At 43.9% G+C, this 18,603-nt stretch overlaps 1 protein-coding gene across 1 annotated transcript in view; it reads right to left on the reverse strand.

Moving 5' to 3' along the window:
* Positions 1 to 656: 656 nt before the first annotated feature.
* The window catches only part of NXPH2 (neurexophilin 2), a 34,960-nt gene continuing 17,013 nt past the window's right edge, over positions 657 to 18,603 (reverse strand). Inside the window, exon 2 of the mRNA XM_066553273.1 lies at positions 657 to 3,486. Within this exon, the coding sequence (XP_066409370.1) occupies positions 2,743 to 3,486 (744 nt within the window). The 3' untranslated portion in view covers positions 657 to 2,742. The remainder of the gene's footprint in view (positions 3,487 to 18,603) is intronic.

The raw sequence follows: 18,603 nt of genomic DNA on the forward strand, positions 1-18,603 counted from the left end.
GCTGTGATGTTTTCAAAATTGACCTGAAAGGAAACCCAACCACCTGCTTTTAAGCTGATTCAAGTATTATGATTAAAGTTTTGTGGTTGGAAGAAGAGTGGTGGGGACTTGCTGGGTGTGATGGGGTTTGGTACCAGGGCTCCCTCCCTCTGCCCCAGCTGCCAGGCTGCTTCCCTGTGCCAGGGCTGCATGGGAGGAGACTGGGCTAAGTTTTTCTCCCATGCTTTGTCTTCCTGAGCCTGGAAACCTCAGCCTGGGAAGTGCCACAGCCAGGGAGGAGGAGAATCCAGCTCCCCTTTTGATGAGGAGTTGAGCAAGGGCTGAATCAGCAGCGAGCTGCCTTCTCTCCCAGCATGTTCCTGCTTGGGAATGTTGTCTAATTCAAACTTTCTTCTTCATTTTAATGGCACCTGGTGCAATTATTGAACAGTTAAGGGTTGTCTTAGTGAAAATATGTGCTTCATTTCTCAAATCTCAAGGAATGCTGCTGAACCTACTCTGCCTAGGCTTGTGCACAGTTCACTATAGCACACATTCAAATATCTCCTAGAAAAACAAAATCCAGCTGGGCAAAAATTGTTGCTGTGCCTTAGTTTTACTTTGTCTCTTCATACATGCAACATTTAAAACCAAACATCAAACGGGCCACGAGCAAGTGCCAGATTTAATAAACTCTCTTTATTTACATACAAATACATGTACACATATGTTCTGTATATGTACACATATTTAAGTGTATATACATACATGGTTTCCACATACTCTACAATAAATAGCATGTAGGGTTTTCTTTTAATTGCCTACAGTGCTGAGTAAAAATACATGGCAATAAAATCATGGCTTACAGCTAAGTTACAAAAGCACCAACCACTGAACTCGTAGCAATAAATCCAAGCTCATGTACAGCTGGGGCAAGGACACGCTATACAGAATACAAAGAGACCAACTTGTAGGAATTGACAGGATTAGGCAAACTAAAAAACATCATTATAGACCAGGAGAGACTCTGTATGAAATAAGATGAAGGAAAACATTTAGATTATTGATCAAACTAAACCACACATTTAAATTTGTCACCTAAAGAGAAAAACAAATCACCCAGTTACTCGTATATTTTTAACAGAGTAATTTTTTTGTGTGAGTCTTTACCAAGGAAATCAGAATTAATCTCATGAGTGAGTCCTTCTGAGCTGCCACAGTCACTTGTCTGTGTGCACATCACCAAACAGTATTTCAATAGTGCTTTATTTAAGCTGTGTGTAACTCCTTGAAACCTGTGTGCGAGTCTGACTGGAGGCAATCAGCACTTCCTCAGCCAGCTCCTTCCACAGGACCTGTGACATCGAGCTGTCACCAAGGAGCAGGAGAGCAAATTGGCAGCAGCAGCAGCAGATCAATACCCAGAGAAAGCACAGGGATGATGCTGGAACTGCATGGCCAGAGCCAACCACTGCTGACTGCAGTGGGACCACAGCTGGTGGAGCACAGCACAGCTGGACCCTCCCTTGCTGCAGCTGCAGCGCAGGGAGCTGGTGCTGCACTAGGGGAAAGCCTGGCTGAGTGTTTATATTAAAAGTTTCAAACCTGCTTTATGAACTGAAGGTGCATAGATTTTTGTTGTTCTCTCTCTTTGTCATGGCTGATACTTTGACTTAAGGTGTGCAGTGCTACGGGAACGACTGGTGCCAAGGAGGAGAAAGCTGCCTGTTCAGGTGTCATCCTTGTGCTCATCCTTGGTGATGTGCTTTCCTTGCTGCACTTCAATGCTCAGGGGCTGGATAGCAAAATAATTGTTTCCTTTTCCTGGAAGCCAGCCCCTGCTACAGTTCAGAGAATCACAGAATGGTTTGGGTTGGAACAAATCTTAAAGATCATCCAGTTCCAACTCCCCTGCCATGGGCAGGGGCACCTTCTGCCAGACCAGGTTGACTTAAACAGAGATTATCTTTTCCCCAGGTTTTTATAGATTCTCTGTTGCTGCAAAACTAATACTGGGGTGTGTGTCCTTGTGTGAATGTGTGAGAGGAATTAAACCCAGTGATGGGCACGGGAGGAAGGAATGTATACCACACGTGCACACCTGTGGGGTCTAATAAACTAAAGCTTACTGAGGTCTAATTACATCACTGCATATCCATGGGTAGGAAGTCTGAAGGAAGAACTACTCACTCTTCACTTTAATGAACACCTACAGCTCCTACAACTCATAAAAATGCAGATTTCTCTCCTTTTTTATCAAAGAATTAGCACTTTCTCTTAGTATTGGGCTTGACTACTTGAGCCGTCTGTGTAACATTCTTAATGAAAGCAGTGGGAGAGCTGTTTATTTGAAGTTTGGGTATGAGCAGCTTTGAGGCTGCTCCATCACTTGTTCATTCTATTGTCACCTAAAGTTCCCAATGAGAAATAGGACCTGCTAAGCGCTGTCCAATTCAAGTAAAAGACAACCTCTCTGCCGTGGAGTTATTCAAAAAAGTGATTTTTAAGATCAATGTTCATTCCAGACATAATTTAGTTTGATTCTTGTCACGTGCCTGCCTGGCAGTTCCCTTACGAACGATGAGAGAGCTGAAACGCGACGGCCCCAAAGGAAAACGATTGTTACATAAACAGCTGGATTAGTTACGATACAGCACGAACACAGCTACGGTTTTTAGAGACTTTTTAACCTGATAGGAAACCACATTCCTCTCCAGAAGGTTGATGGGAATGCTCGTTTCTGTGCGGGATCCCCAGGCCGGCTCAGCCGGAGGACAGGTAGGGCGTCTCGCTGTGGTAGTTGTAGTCGGGACAGACCTTCTGCACCAGTTTGTAATCTACGCTGTAGAACGCGATGTAAATGCAGATGACTTTGAAGGGTTTGGAACACAACCAGGAGACATGGCTTTGGGTCTGCTCTTGGTAGCAGATCTTGGAAGGGTCAAAGTTGCACAAGGCAGTTTTTTTGGCGCGGTCTGTTTTCTCGTACTCGATGCGGCAGTTGAAGGACTTGGACTCCTTGGTCTCCAGCGTGGACTGTGGAGATGGCTCAAACTCCACCACTTTGGAGGGCGGCACCAGGCTGACAGAAACATTCCCCAGGCCCGTGGAGTTGTGTCGGAAATAAACGCTGAAGGTTCCGTTGCCGTGATCGACGATTTTCCCCGTGATCAGGAGGTTCAGCTTTACAGTTTTGATGTTGGAGTGGAAGTCACCCCATCCAAACATTTTCTTGAATTTCCCAGTTTTCACTATAGGTCTGCGTTTAGTTCGTGCCAGAGATTCCTGAACCTCCGTGATGTTGGACAACCAATCCCAAAAGTTTTCTATGCTGTCCGAGTAGGACACCTGGCCGTGTTTCAGCACTGGGGATGGTTTGACAAAGAGGCGTAGGGGGTTGATGATCCTGGAGTGGACCACGTTGTCAACCAGTGTCTCTGCAGCATCCTTGTCCTCCCAGTCCAGCACCTCCGCGGCTTGCACCACCCGGCTGGTGTCACAGAACACCTGCTCCGAAACAGAAACAGAGAGCAGGGTCAAGGGGGGTGATGAAACAGCCAAGACACAGAAGGAGCCATTGATATTTAATTTTATACTCATAGGATCTGAATCGGTCACCTGGACCACTGTAATGAGTAATTTCTACTGCTCTATGAGAGTTCAAGGATTTAACTCAAAATAGCTCATGGAAGATGCAAAAATCTCAATAGGAGACATCCATGGGGGCTCCATGGGGACTCCTGTCCAGTTCTGGACAGGCTGATGGCTGTGATGTGCAAAAGCAGGTGCCCCATGCTCACAGATTTGTTAAATGAATACCTGACTGGGGAAAGTGGAAATCCTGAAGACCCCTCTGCTAAAAGATGGAGTGAAATAGAACAGCACGCATTTCCAGTCCCTTCCTTTTTCTCCCCACAACCTTCCAGCTGGTTTAGGCTTAAAATCCTGTTCTGTTGGTGCAATTGTCTCCTAAACCATTTATTGTACATTTGTGTTTTCTGGTGTTGCTTTTTCCATTTGATCCAAACCTAGTTTGCTCGTTTGTGCCCTTAGTTTGACACAGTGACCATGGCCCTGTTTTGGTGTGCTGGTTTCAGCTGCACAGCTGCCTGTGCTTAGCAAGGCCCAGCCTTCTAGAAGTGCTGAGCACTCCCAGCCACACAGCACAGCTCAGTTTTAGGATCCGTGACGAGGCCAAGCTGAGTCAGCAATCAGAAAGCAAAATTTCCTCCTGGTAGTGAAGGCCTTAAGGTTTCAGAGTCAAACAAACAGGTCTCAGTAAAATTTCCAACTCAGTGCAGACACACATTTCCCAGATGTGTTTCCCTGCTCTCTCTGGCAGAGAAGTCCTGTTGGAAATGCAGAACTCGAGTGTATGATCCAAAGGTCAGAAGGAAGATCTGTGTTTCAACAGGATAGAAATGATCATCTGACTTTTTAGGTCCTTTAAATCTTGAGTAAATCTTTGAAGAAGCTTTTTGTAGAATGCCTTTGGAGAAGGTGTTTTTAGGGTCTGTTCTGTTTAGAACTGCCTTACACAGTCCTCCTAATGTACAAAAGAAAAACTTTTTCAGCTGCATCTATTTCTACAGAATGTGTGAACAGAACAAAGAGATGTTTAAAATGGGAAGAAGAAAGGACACTGTTGTCCTGCCCCTGTCCCCAGTGACAAACTGCTGCTGGCCAAATGCTGCTCCTGCTTCATCACTGATCCCACAATTCCAGAATCCAGGTGGATCCCAGTATAACTAATGCAGGAATGGGGTTTTCACTCTCCAGCAGCAACATTACAGGGTGGAAGTTTTCCTAAAGCAGCCAAAGTACGAAGGGCAGACGTGGAATGTGTGGGGTGGAATTTTGTGCTTTGTGTCTCACGAGGGAAACCTCAATGTTGGGCTTGCTTTTCCCTCTGCTCCTGATCCCAAAGGGTCTCCTACACCTCTGGTTCCTCACAGGGCTCTGTTTTTTACAATATCCAGCTGTTATTTCTATAAATTGCAATTTTTCATTTCATCATCTGGCAAAGATTAGAAACTCCAAAGCCCTTAATCTTCAGTGGGGCCTGTTCTGGAGCAATAGGCTCCAAACCAGAGCCCAAACCCACTACCACGTGTCCTTCCTGATCACCCCTAATGCAGTGATTATGAAATGTGGAACAGCAGCAACATTCACAGCTTGAATGTTGAAAGGTGACCATCACTATTGCTAAATCATAAAATCACAGAATAGTCTGGGCTGGAAGGCATCTTAAAGATCATTCATTTCCAAACCCCCTGCCATGGGCAGAAACACCTTCCAGCCTGGCCTTGAAAAATTTCAGGAGCCTGTTCCAGTGCCTCATCACCCTCACAGTAAAGATTTCTTCCTAATAACTAATCTAAACCTCCTTCAGCTTAAGGGCATTCCACTTGTCCTATCACTTATTTTTTACTAGAAATAAATCCACGGCTGGGTGGAAATGCAGTGGGCCAGGTGTGTCTCTGCAAAAATACCTTATTTCCTTCTTCAGATTAAAAGTGGGGGAAGAAAAGACAACAGTGATCACTCTCAGCCCCAGACCTTGTATGTCAACTTTCTGCCTCTAATATTTTTTTATGGCTGAGCTAGGAACCTGAGGAAATAGGAGATTCTAATGGAAACAGTGACAGATGCTGATCTGTACCAGCCTAAATAGCACTGTCATAATGATGCTGGGGAAAACATCACTTCTGCTGTGATGGAGAGTTCCTGGTGAAGCTCTGTCATGTTTATGTGTGGCTCTTCAGCCACTCTTAAGCCTGTCACCAGCCCAGGATCAGCTGTGTGATGCTGAGAACGCTGGCCATCCCCACTGGCAGGGAAATCACTCCCCTGCTGCAGAGAAGTGACTCTGCTCACATGAAGCAAGAAGTGCTGCACACGTTCACCCATCCCCAGTCTGACCTGAGGCCTTGAGAAGCACATAAAAAAAGGCTTTTCTGCTGCATTTCTAGATTACAGCTGGGCCCAGGGGCCTGGCAGTGCTGGAATACCAGAAACTTTCCTCATTTGCACAGCTAAATGAAATGCTATTTAAAATGCTAATGACCACTCAAACCATGGGCACCTACAGCTGGTATTGCTGTTAGCAACTGAGTCAGAGGGGAAAGTAGTTGGATATTTTAAAGTGAAATATATGGAAAGGAAGCTGTTTAGTTCACAGGGGAATCTGGCTTTGCTGGTGTCTGCACCCAGCTCTGAGTGTCCTCTGGCAAGGGCACAGGAACACCCTCAAACATCCTTCGGGGCTCCTGGTCTTCTGCAATGCTTATTGAAATCCTGCAATGGCTCTTTGGCTTTTCTCCCCTGGCCTTTTCTGAGGAGATGCAGAGGACATTGAGCCATGTGCTCAGTGTATGTCTCTTCTGGGGGCTCTCACACCAGATGAGATGGCAGAGTGCTGCTTTCCCGGGGGTGCCTTGCTGAAGGCTTTGATAGGAAAAGAAGAAATATGTGGGTATAGGGCTGGGGATGGCTGAAGGGTGGGAAACATTAACACATGCTAAAGCCAGACAGGTTTGCCACATCAATAACGTATCAGGGCACAAGTATTTCAAGACCATGATGCTGAAATCACAGAATTGCACCTTGCTAGACTACTGCTACTTTTATTTATGTAATTGTTACACCAAATGAGGTGTACTCATGGGATAACGAAACACACCCCTGAAGCTACAGTGACCTGGGCTATTTCATGTGGTAACAGAACAGCTTTCATAACACAGGAGTGTGAAATCATTGATAAATTGAAACACAAGGATATAACACCCCTGTTTAAGGCCCAGACAGCAATCCCTAGGCTCTGCAGAAAGCTGCACCTCACAGTTTGGGTTTACTCAAGCTTACTTTGCTTGAGTATTTTTTTCCTCCTCTTTTTTGAAGTATTTTGCAAGGCTGTGGGATTCTCCAGTCTTGCAAAGCCTTAATTCTTGGCTCTGCTCCATCCTAGTGCTGTCTTGTTCCACTAATTTCATTACAGGGGTGAGATTCAGGAGCTGAGAGAACTTCTGTCAGCTCAGAGGGCTGCAGGGAAGCCCTCATGGCCCAGGGTGCTAAATTGTTGTGTTTTGCAAATATTCAGGAAAAAAAAAAGAGCTGAACAAAGAACTGCCTGGTTCTGCTCACTGCCTGCCTCAGCAGCAGGAAGGAGGGGACACTGCTCAGAGATGTGAATGGTGTTTGGGCTTTTGTAATGTAAAACCTTTGTGGAGTGCAGATTTTTTTTTCCTGTTTTGAATAAAGCTTTCTGCAGTATAAGAGAACCCAACTCTAACACTTGTTTTTTCCCAAGGCCCTTCCCTCACTAGCTGCATTTTGCTGTTAGTGAGGAAGGGCCGATGGCTTTGTTCAGCTGTTTATTCACATTGGTTAGCAATTTCCGGGCAATAAAAAAAATCTGTATTAAAAGAACACAGCACATGCTGGAAAAAATGACTTCCTCAGCATCTTTCCATTTTACTATAATGCATCACTATAGTGAAAAATATTGCTGGTAGGGAATTTGAAAAATACCAGCTTAGGGAAGTTAGAGTATCCATTTAAACAGATGGCTATTGCTGGAGTTCTCCTCTGCTGCACAAGTGTTTTCCCATTCCCTCCAAACCATCCATTTCCAAACAGAAATCACCTAATCTTTTTCCCTATTACAGAGGCTGTAAAATGGCACCCAGTTACCCTAAAATTCCCATTTGCCTGTAGGTATTTTCCAGTAAGAAACACAACCTTGGCCCCATCCACAGCGCGTCTCGCTGCTTTCTTTCGCCACGTAAACGGCGAGAACAGCTCAAATCCGTTTATATTTATGGAGTTTTAAACTTCAAACCTTTGGTTCTTCCTCTGCCCCCCTCTAAAAGATGGTGACTGCTCTTCACACTCTCCTCCTTCCACGTATGATCCTGATCAGAGCAGCACAGGGTTAAATAACATTCCCTGTGAGCTATTTTTCAGAAATGAGCTGACACTGATGAAACACTGGTATCAGTAAATGCTCTGTTTTCTCCATTTGCCCAAATTTGGGTTCATTTGGAACTCACTCCAGTGCCTTTCTCTGTGGGCAAGGCACTAAATAAAAGCAGGTGTCCCCATGCAAGAGTTAATAGTTCTGGTGCTTTGGGAATTTTATCCAGGTTATTCATCAATCACCAGCAATCATTCCTTTAGCTTCACCCCTGCCAGGAATCATTTAAAAACTCTCAGCAATTAGCTGGAATGAATTGGTCTGTTGGAATAAACAGCTCTGAAGCACCATTCTGCTGCTCACTGGGAGCTTTTTATCCCACTGCTGGAGAGGAGGGGTACCACCACTCCTCTAGCCCCCAGTTTCACCAGTGAAAAACTCACACTGGGGGGAGGATTCCAGTGTCTCCTCACTCTCTGCTGCTTCCATGCCCAAGTGTCCCATGGGTTTGCACTCGTGTCCTCTCTGCAGCAGCACAGGACACCTCTCTGGGGTCCCTGTGCTGATTTTGGATCCTCACAGGCCATGAGATAACGTGGCCCCATCGAGTGGCTGCACAAAAGCCCCAGTTTGAAGGGGGGTGTGTGGCAGGGAAGAGAAATAACTCTGCTTTATCGGTTTGAAAATTCAGTGATTTCAACACATTTATCAAATTTTAAATAATTTATATCTTGACAGGGCTTATCAATTTTGCAAAGCACACACATTAACCAGATACAATGATCTCATATTAGCTTTTTCAGCATCTTACACTGGAGCCCAGAAATATTAATAAAAACTCAGCCCGTCATCAATTAAATGGAAAAAACCATAAAATTGTGTTCCATTATAGTCTTTTAGTCTTTTTTTCCCCCCAAGAAAATGATGACGGGCTCCAATAATTCATCACAACAAGCTGAGCTTGAACTTTACTGATTATTAAATTTTTTTTTCAAAGACAGAGGCTGTGGAGGGTTTTATGGCTGCAGATGTGATTGCTGTCAGGAATGCTGTGAGGAATTTGGGGGCTAAGCAACATCTTTCAGCAGGGCTGTGTAAGAGTGCCATGCTTGTTGCATCCAGTCACAGCCTCATTTTTCAGGATGCAGGGGAGCTGCTCTGCAATGAAGCAAAAAGGCAGAGTTGGATGTGGCTTGGAGCAATCTGGTCTGGTGGAAGATGTCCCTGCCCATCCATGGTATGGGGTTGGAATAAGATGAGCTTTAAGATCCCTTCCAACTCAAACCCTTCTGTGGTTCTCTAATCCACCAAGCACTGAGCTGGTGGTGGGTTGGTGGGATGTGAATATCCAGAAGAGAGGCAGAACCTTGTAGCTGTGGGTGCCCTCACTCCTCAGGCACCCAAAATGCCTTTCCAGGTTCTACGGCCTCGTCCTTGCTAAACTGTACGTAAATAAACACTAGCAGGTTCTTGTGCCTGGCTTTCTCTCTCCTGGGGCAATGATTGGCTCTTCAAAACACTCTGGTGCAAAGATGAAATTAGGTCACAAATTCAGAGTTCACTTGCTTGATTTCTGTTTCATTTTGAACCTGCTGACACAGAGGGACAGTGGGGTTCAGTGTGCCAAATCCAGCAAGGATATCCATCATGGGGGAAAACTGCAGAGCTGGCTGGGAGTCAGGGGGGCTGATCTCCAGCTGGACAGTGGCAGAGTAGTTCTCAAAATCCCCCAGATAAGTTAGGGAGGTTACAATTAAGAAATCTTTAAATGCTATTGCAACCTTCTTTCACTCAGGGAAGGTAGCCAGAAATCCCCTGTTCAATAACTAATAGAATTGGATTATTTTAGCAATTTCGCCCAGCTTTGTGTAGTTAAAAATACAATGAGAAGATGCTTCAGCAGAAAAGAAAGCCTTTATGATTGAACCTTGCAGCCCATTAGATTTTCTGCTTGTAAACAGAATCATTGAATCATTGAGGCTGGAAAAGCCCTCTGGGACCATGGAGTACAACCAGTGACTGAGCACCACCATTTCAATCATTCCATGGCACCGAGTGCCACATCCAGGTTTCCCCAAACACTTCCAAGGACGGTAACCCCACCACCTCCCTGGGCAGCCCACTTCAATGTCTAATCACCATTTCTGTGAAGAAATTCCTTCTAACGTCCAACCTAAATCTCCCCTGGCACAGCTAAGACCATGACCTCTCGTCCCCTGGTTCCCTGAGAGCAGAGCCTGACTTCCAGAGCCTCCTTTTCTCCAGGCTGAGCCCTCTGAGCTCCCTCAGCCGCTCCTGGTGCTCCAGATCTTTCTCTGGACGTGCTTCAGCCCCTCACTGTCCTTCCTGAATTGAGGGACCAGAAGTGGACACAGCACTCGAGGTGTGGCCTCACCAGTGCCCAGTCCAGGGTCCTGCTGGCCATGCCATTCCTGATACAATTTCATTACATATTTTTTAAACAACATTGACACTTCAAACTCAGTATCATATTTTACAGGGAAAAAAAAAAAAAAAAACACTTTAAAATTCTCCAGTTTGTGCAAGCAAGCAAAATACTGTTTTACTAAAACAGCACCTCAGTAAAGAAACAAAACTGGAAGGAAGAAGCAGCAGAAGAAAAGAGTGAAAATTAAAAATAAAGCCTGCAAAGATTTCCTATTTCTAAAATGTGCCTTTTTCACAACCCTGACAAGTAGTTTTAGGTTATCTGAAGTGTTCCCTCCAGCTGCAATTGGATAAATTGCTTAGAGCATAGATTGCTTTTAAATTATATCCATGCATTGAATTGATCTACCTTTTTGCTGAGAGAACAGAAAATTTGTTCTGAGAAATGCTTCTTGCCAAAAAATGTGCACCAATTCTCTTCTTGAAGATTTTGACTCTTTGGGTTCCCCTCCTCCCATCTTAAATCTAAATTAGAGATCTCTGAGATAAAAATTAGGTCTCTTATTTGTATGTGTGTTGGGGAAAAACTTTTAAATTTTTTTCTTAGATATCACTAAGTAGTTTTAGTTTTTTCACTATTTATGAGGCATTCTGGAAGGGTGGGGAAATAAAAGAAATGTAAAGCTTTCAGTGAAGGGTCTGAAAAAGTCTAGTATAAAAGTATCAAATTGAGATACTGTAGATACAGAAAACTTAGATTATTATTATTAAATTAGCACAAAATAACTCCCACTGATTCTCAAGTGGCTTTTTCAGTCACTCTGTGCATTTTTTCAATATTCAGGCTGAATTCTCACAATCTATTTTGCACTGAGCTTCACGGCTACTACAGACACATGTACTGTCTTATGGGACTGAGATGGGGTTTTAGGGTGGAGATCTGGCATTTAGTTATTTTTAGGGCCATTTAGAAGACAATCCTACCCACCTGGAAATCCTGTGAGATGTGCCAGGTGTTTTCAATCTACACTGAAGTTGTGCTGCTTGCAGGTGCAGCTCATGGAGTCATTTAGGTTGGAAAGGGCTGTAAAAAACATCGAGTCCAAGCATTGATCTGGCACTGCCAAGTCCCACTAAACCCTGTCCCTAAAACTCACAGCAGCTTGCAGGACCAAAGCCCATCCCAGCAAAGGGAAGCAGGGACACTCAGCCCCTCTGCCAAGCCAGCACCTGCCCACCAGCCCTCTGCTGAACTTTACAGTTAATAATTTCCCCTCCTGCTTATTTCCTTAATGCCCGGGGGATGTCACTCCACGTTTCAGGACCAGTTCATTAAAATCCTAATTTCAAGCAGTAATTATCTGTGTGCGAGCGCTGCCCGTGGAAGCGGCGCTAGCGCTGACATGCTCTCAGCTGCAGGAGACTTCCCAGATGCTCCAGTCCTGGAAGCTCTGGGCAGGAGCCACCCTGGTGCTCAGCTGGAGCCTGGCTGGCCAAGATTTCTGGGGGGGGAAATGTTTTCAGAATCACAGCTCACCACGACGGCTGTTTTGTGCGGCAGGGAAAGTGCGTGAATGGAAAACTGTTGTATCTGTTAGAAATGAACCTGACTTTACTGAAGTTGTCATGAGCGGGTTTCATGCCTTGTAAAGTTTAAATTAAAAATCAATTATGGAAGAGCCCTTAATCTCCTCTCTGGAGTTGTTTTGTGTTTGGATGTTAACTCTGAGACCCCGATGACCTCTCTCAGTGTGAAATGCGACACAGCAAAGGCTGGTTTTCCTCTCTTCCCACTCATGTGCAATTATTCAATTTTTTACTGCATTATGCAGAGGAGAGTTTTAATAATCGAACCAGATTAAAAGAATGAAAGGATGCTTCTGACGAGTTAGAAACAAAGAGAAGCTGTGCATTTCTAGCAGATTTCAAGCTCTGTATTATTACAAGGCGTAAGAGATGATTAACAAAGAAAAATATTACAGTTATCTACTCCCTTTGAGAGCTTAACTAATGAACCTCTACCAGCTGCTCTTGAAAAATCAGGAACACTATCACTATCAATTTCAAGACAAAGCACAGCTGACAGATGTTTGAAGTGATAAATCAGGCTGCACCAGGATTAAAATAACAAGCCCCAAATGGCCTTTAAAAGACAAAGGTGCTGCAGTGAACTATTTTCAGCCACTTTGGATCCTGTCAAAAGTTAGATCACTGATACAATTATCTTGCAAAACAGTAATGACCAAAGTAATATGTTATGAAAAATCTAACAATAGTGATACTGGAGCCAGGCTTTTGAAAAGAACAGGTCTGATAGTCATTTGTGCTTTTAATGGCAGAACTGAGAATGCCGTGCTTCCCTGAATACTACTTCTGGGAATGAGTGATGAAAAGTGAGCACTGGGCTGAAGCATTAAATGTAACTGAATTGCATTCTTGTACATTTTAATTAATCTTTTTTTTTAAAGCAAGAAGTTAGATTTTAATAGGCAATGAACAGCATTATTTAAATCAAGCATAAGATTTTTGTGTTGCTTCACTGCAGGCTGCATTTTCTAACAACCTGCTGGTGATGTGATGGAGATAAAGATCCCATTCCTGGAGAACAGCCTGTGTGCTTCCAAACTCCACTGCCTTTAATGAGAGACAACTGCAGCCAGGGGAGAGTGAGCAGAAACAAATCCCAAGTTTCTGGACTTTGCCCCAGCTTTCACAGTTAAGTGCATCTCATCAGAGCGTGCACTTCCTTCCTAACCCTCAGCTGGGTTGGAAGGAAATGCTCTGTTTAAAGCATTACAAGGTGTTTTTCTGGCACCACTCTTGGCTCAGGCAGGGTCACCACAGAGCTCAGCATGGAAAGCTCCCAGTGGAAAAGAGCTGCCCTAAGTGCTTTTGGCACTGGCATCTCAGGAAAGCCGTGGTCACCCCAAGTTCCTGGCAGGCTCCTCCTACAGAACCAGTTAACTGGGGCTATCCAGTGACTCTTGAATTCCTCCTGAATCCTCCTGCTGTTTGAAGGAAGTGTGTGGATGTATCCAAGGGTCCATCAGCTGGGCAGGGACCAGGGAGATTGACTTTGACTAATAATACTGTCAGGTTAAAAGCTTTCATCCAGAGAACACTTTTGCTGTTTTCTTCAGGGATGGTGTTTCTTCCTGGAAGCCTTGGTGCCCATGAGCACTGCCATTAATGCACCCTGAGCAGCACAGGCAGACCAAGCTCTGGGAGCTGCTCTGTACATTTGTGGCATCTCCCTAAGAAAAATACTTCTGCTTCAAAGCTTTGTGACAGAAGCACATGGGAAGTGCAGGTGCAGCTGGATTGGTACTGGCACAGAGGCACAGGGGCACCCACTGCTGCTCAAGCAGTGAGATCAGGGAGTGCAGCAGGGCAAGCCACAGGCACAGGCTGCTTTGGAAATGCAGCCCAGGGATGTCAGGGTCACACACTGGGGAGAAGCTCCCCACTCACACCCTTTCAGTAAGGTGGAGGCCCAGGAAAAGCCTGGTGGTGAGCACCACGCCAGGACTGCACCAAAACCTGTCGCTGGCTGGGCAAGCCCTTGTCACTGCCTTTCCCCAGACAGCACAGGTTAGGGATGAGGGCCAGGCTGAGGGCTGTCCTCCTCCCCACCATGCAGCCAGTGTGGAAGCTGGGCTGTGCTGGAGCTGCCTGTCTCCATGCCTGCTCACAGCTTGTGTCCTCCCTGCTCAATGCGTGGAAGGCCACAGAAGTTTTCTAAATTAAATTAAAATTCTTTTTCCCTTTCAAAGCACTTAGCTTGAGATAGCACACTGGGGCACTTGGAGGTATTTCATTGCTGCCTACACACATGCATGCATGCTGCTTTCCTAAATGAATTACTCTCTTGAAGAAGAGAAAATCATTGACTGAGGCTGCCTGATTATTAAGTTTTAAGGTGAAACAATATTAGCTTTTGCCTGGCATGAGCCAGCCACGCCTGCAGTCATTGTGTTCTTCATAATGGTGTACTAACACTGGCTTCATACTGTGAGGTCCTATTGAAACCCAATTTTAATCTCTTTTAATTTATTCGGGCATTTTTTATGTCCCCAGGAATAGGAAAATCAGAATTCCTTTTTGGGAAAAAACAAAATGACAGGTTTAGGATGTTTTGAAAATGACAAGGTTCAAATTTGAAATCCAGTCACTGTGTAAGTTTTAACAGCGCTTAATTAGAAGTTGGTCAGTCATCTGCCCTGATATAATAAATCCATGACTTGTGTTTAACAAAGGGAGATGAGTTTGACACCTAGATTGCCTGGAAGAATGTCACAACATGTGCCTGGTTTGTTCCCTTGCAGGAATTTACCAAGATAATTAATATCTAAGATCGCTGTAAATGCACTGTAAGAACAGAAACAGGATCTGAAGACAGAAAGGCTCAGATCAGACAAAAATGTTACATTCTAGCACAACAGGAATTAATACAAATTGCTATCATTTGCATGCAAAAATATAATTTCAAACCTATTTGCTCCACATCTGTATTGAACAAGAAGGGAGCACATTCAACACATCTTTACATCTTCCAGTCTTTCTTTTACTGTGAATTACAGTGCACATAACCCCAAGTGTTAATTTGGTCTCATTTCACTATGCATTTGATGTATTCCAATTGGCATATAAAGAATAACATTTCCAGGTTGTGCAAAAGAACTGTACTAGCAGGGTGCTTGCAGTTGGTGAAACAAGCCCTGACAGCAGATAAATCATCCAGGGGAGCTGGGGATGAGGGGAATGGCACTCTAGCATGTGGCTTTTAAGGCACACATGTCTGAAACATACACCCCAGAAAATGTACAATCCTAGCAACAGGGCAGGGGGAAGTGTTATCTTCAGAGGCTCACTAGTGGTGTTTTACAGGAAAGGCTGTACGAAAGCATAACCTGAAAAAAATCTTTCCTGTGTTAGCACAAATAATGCAAATATCAGTGGATTAGTGGACCCAGCCAGCTGGATCCCAAACCCCCAAAGGCCTGAACCTGAGGTCAGTTTAGATAAGCCTTCAGTGAGAAATCTCAGCTCTGTTGGCTTGTCTGTCTTCACTTACAGCAGACTTTTTTTCCCCTCCTCAAAGTTCAGATAAGCATAGGATCACAGAATGGTTTGGACTGGAAGGGATCTTAAAGATCATTTTGTTCCAACCCCCAGCCACGGGCAGAAACACCTTCAGCCAGGAAGGTTCCATGGATGCTCCTATCCCCATTCCCCTAACAACCCCTTTGACTTTTCCCTGCTCCAGAACTTGACCATGCAGGGTAACAAAACCAAAGTGTTCCTAAGACACCTCGGTTTTCAGATTTCTTTGGGGGTTATTCTTTTTTTCAGCTGACCCCAGTCTTGAGCTCCCTGGCAAATGATGAATCTGCTTCCAAAACAGACTTTGCTAATTTAAGACTTACTCTGAAAATTACCAATTGGCAGTAGTCAGTTCTCACTACTATTTAAGAAGTTGGATAAACCAGTTCATAAGGACTCAAAATTGCTAATAAGACTTATAGTCACTGCTTAATTCACACACTGACTAAACAGAACAAATTGAGGTGTTTTTCATTAAATTCTGAGTCTGTACAAGAAACCTTAGCCCTGGCCATGAGTAGGTTTGGGGATGAGTGTTAACAAGTGCCCTGAGTAATTTCAAACCCCAAACATTTGGGGTTAGGAAGAGCAGGTTTTTAGAACAAGAGATGTGAGATGTGAGCGGATAAAAAGAAGCTACAAGAACTGGTGATGTGTAAGTGATGCCAGGCTTCAAAAGTCACGCAGTCCTTCTTGTTCCTAATGCATGTTTTCCCACAGATTGTGGAGATCAAAGAAGGAAACAAATCTAAATGTAACTGCCTAGACCAAAGCTGGTAATAAGTGTATGACAGACATAAAAGCAACTCCGCTGTAAATGTTTTAAACTGTCTCCTGTGGATACAAAAGGTGGTTCTACAGGGACAGGAAGTAATTCCCTGTATTAAAATTTAATGTGTTGCCCTATGTGATCAATTACAAAGCTATAAATATGTATGTGCGTGACTGAATCAGTAATAAAAATGTGATTTTATAAGTCTCTGAGTCTCCATGATCAGGCCAACAAACTTGTTACATCAAATTACATTGCAGCTTCTGGTTCCTACAGGAGTGCCAGTTCTTGTGATGAACCATTTCAGGAAGGGCTTGTCCGCCTGTCCTACCTGCCTGTGATGCTGCAGGGATAAGGATAAACGGAGCACAGCCCTGTGCCACTTCCCTGTGTGCCTGGATCACCCACTGGTACAAACCTAATCCAGACCAGTCACCAGAGTATATGCAAGGTAGTCTGCTAGAGACTTTGGGTCAGAAATTGGTAAATAAATCTGGCTTCCCCGTTCTCCTTAGCTGGGTTTGAGGCTGGGAACCTTTCAGCTCCTGTTTGAGTCACAGCAGCTTCTCCTGTCCACAAGCCATGCATGGAGGAGAGCAGGATGGGTGCACTCAGTAAGAAACAAGGATTGCTATCACCCACCTTCAGGGAACAAGGAGCTTGATTGTGTTACCTCACTGAACAGAGTTAGTATTTCCATATCATGCTCCAGAAAAGAAGGATCTCAGCAGATCTCTGTCCAGCCAGCAAAGTAAAACACCTCATTAGTGCAGATTAGTTTTATGTCTTATAAGTTAAGCTCTGGTTCAACTTTGCTCAAAATTCTGCAAAAATCCTGACAGCTGAATACAGATCAAAATGTCCAAAAACTTCTGATGTGCAGTTCATTGCTGTTCAATACATGGGAGGAGATATCTTCTCTGGAGTGCCAACAACATGCTTCACTTGGCTGCTTTTCTCCATCTCCACGGTCACTACATGGGATAAACAGGCTGGAGGGAAAGGAAGGGTCCCAATGCCCCCAGTTTGCTCCTCTCTCTGGTTTGGGATGCTGCTTCCCTGCCTCACAGCCAGGCTGTGATGCTCTCACCAGTGTGTAGAAATACTAAAAGGTCAGATCAGGTCTGATGTTCTGCATTTAGAGATGTACTAGATTTCCTGTACAGTAAGTCCAAAGTTAATGCACTACACCTGGGTCATATTTTTGTAAAATAGTCCTGCATTTTGCACGACTGTACAAGGAAAATATTCCTTACCAGAAGTCAGACCCATGCAGACAGCCACGAGTTCCAGTAGGAGGTAACAGGGAAGCAGGTTTAACTTCTGATAGCTACAGGCTAGGAACATGCAAATAACTGAGAGGTGTGATTGTGGCAAAAGTGAATTGTAGCACCAGCCAGTCCTGAGAGAATATCCTCTGCTGCAGAGAATGGCAAACCCCCTTTGCCTTTGGCTTTAATGATTTATATTATGTGGTAAGTGAATGAGCAAGATACACATGCTGGTTTTATTGCTCCACCCATGTCCTCAACTAAGCATTTCTTCTTTTTTTTTTATCCTGTGGCTAATATCACAACTAAACTTTGGTATATAGTCTGAGTATTGATAAAAAATCTTCTCAGCTGTTCTGCATAAAATACTTCTTACAGAATGATCCCTTTCCTGATTTCCTTCAGGCATATATTATTTACAGAGGAAAAAAACAGAGGGAATCAAATCACACAACCTACAAAAAGAGTGAAAAGCAGGGCCTTACTTGCTCCCAGCAGTGAAGAAATGTAGTGTTAAGACTTGAAACTCATTTCCAATTTTCTGTGTTCTACCATGGTCTCTAAACAGCGCATTATCTCACACGCCAGATGTGCAGCTGTATCTAGGAACTACAGGGTGCAATAAGTAAGGAATTTCAGCCCTATTTCTTCTTTTATGTTTTAAGTAAAGTACTTATTCTGATTTTAATTTAGGTTTTTTTCTTGTTTTTTGTGTGCTTTGTGGGGTGGGAGAGAAGGGGGGAGTTTGCTGTTCAATTATAGAAATGGAAAAAGGAAATCACGTGGGACACAGAGTATTTTAACGTAACAACACAAGAGAAATCAACATCCACACCTCTAATTTTATTTAAATTGGTGTAAAATTAGAGTATAGAAACAACTTAATAAACACTTAAGTGGAATCTTTCCCACAAGTCAGCAGTCTCTTGGCTGCCTCTGGAACTGAAATAAAACGGAGAGATCTTGAAAGTTATTTGAACCACTGCCAAGTGCTATTCTGAAAATACTACTTGGATATTAAGTAATTTGAACACATTACAACAAATGTTACTCTTATGTTACTAGCAGGTTTATTTTTATTGTTATAACAAAAATAACCATAATGATAATGATGATAATAATTATAGCACTTTTCTGTCTCAGGTGGGAGGTAGTGACCTCATGAAGGAGTCCAA

The sequence above is a fragment of the Molothrus aeneus genome, chromosome 7 (assembly GCF_037042795.1).
Source record: "Molothrus aeneus isolate 106 chromosome 7, BPBGC_Maene_1.0, whole genome shotgun sequence".
NCBI lineage: Eukaryota > Metazoa > Chordata > Aves > Passeriformes > Icteridae > Molothrus > Molothrus aeneus.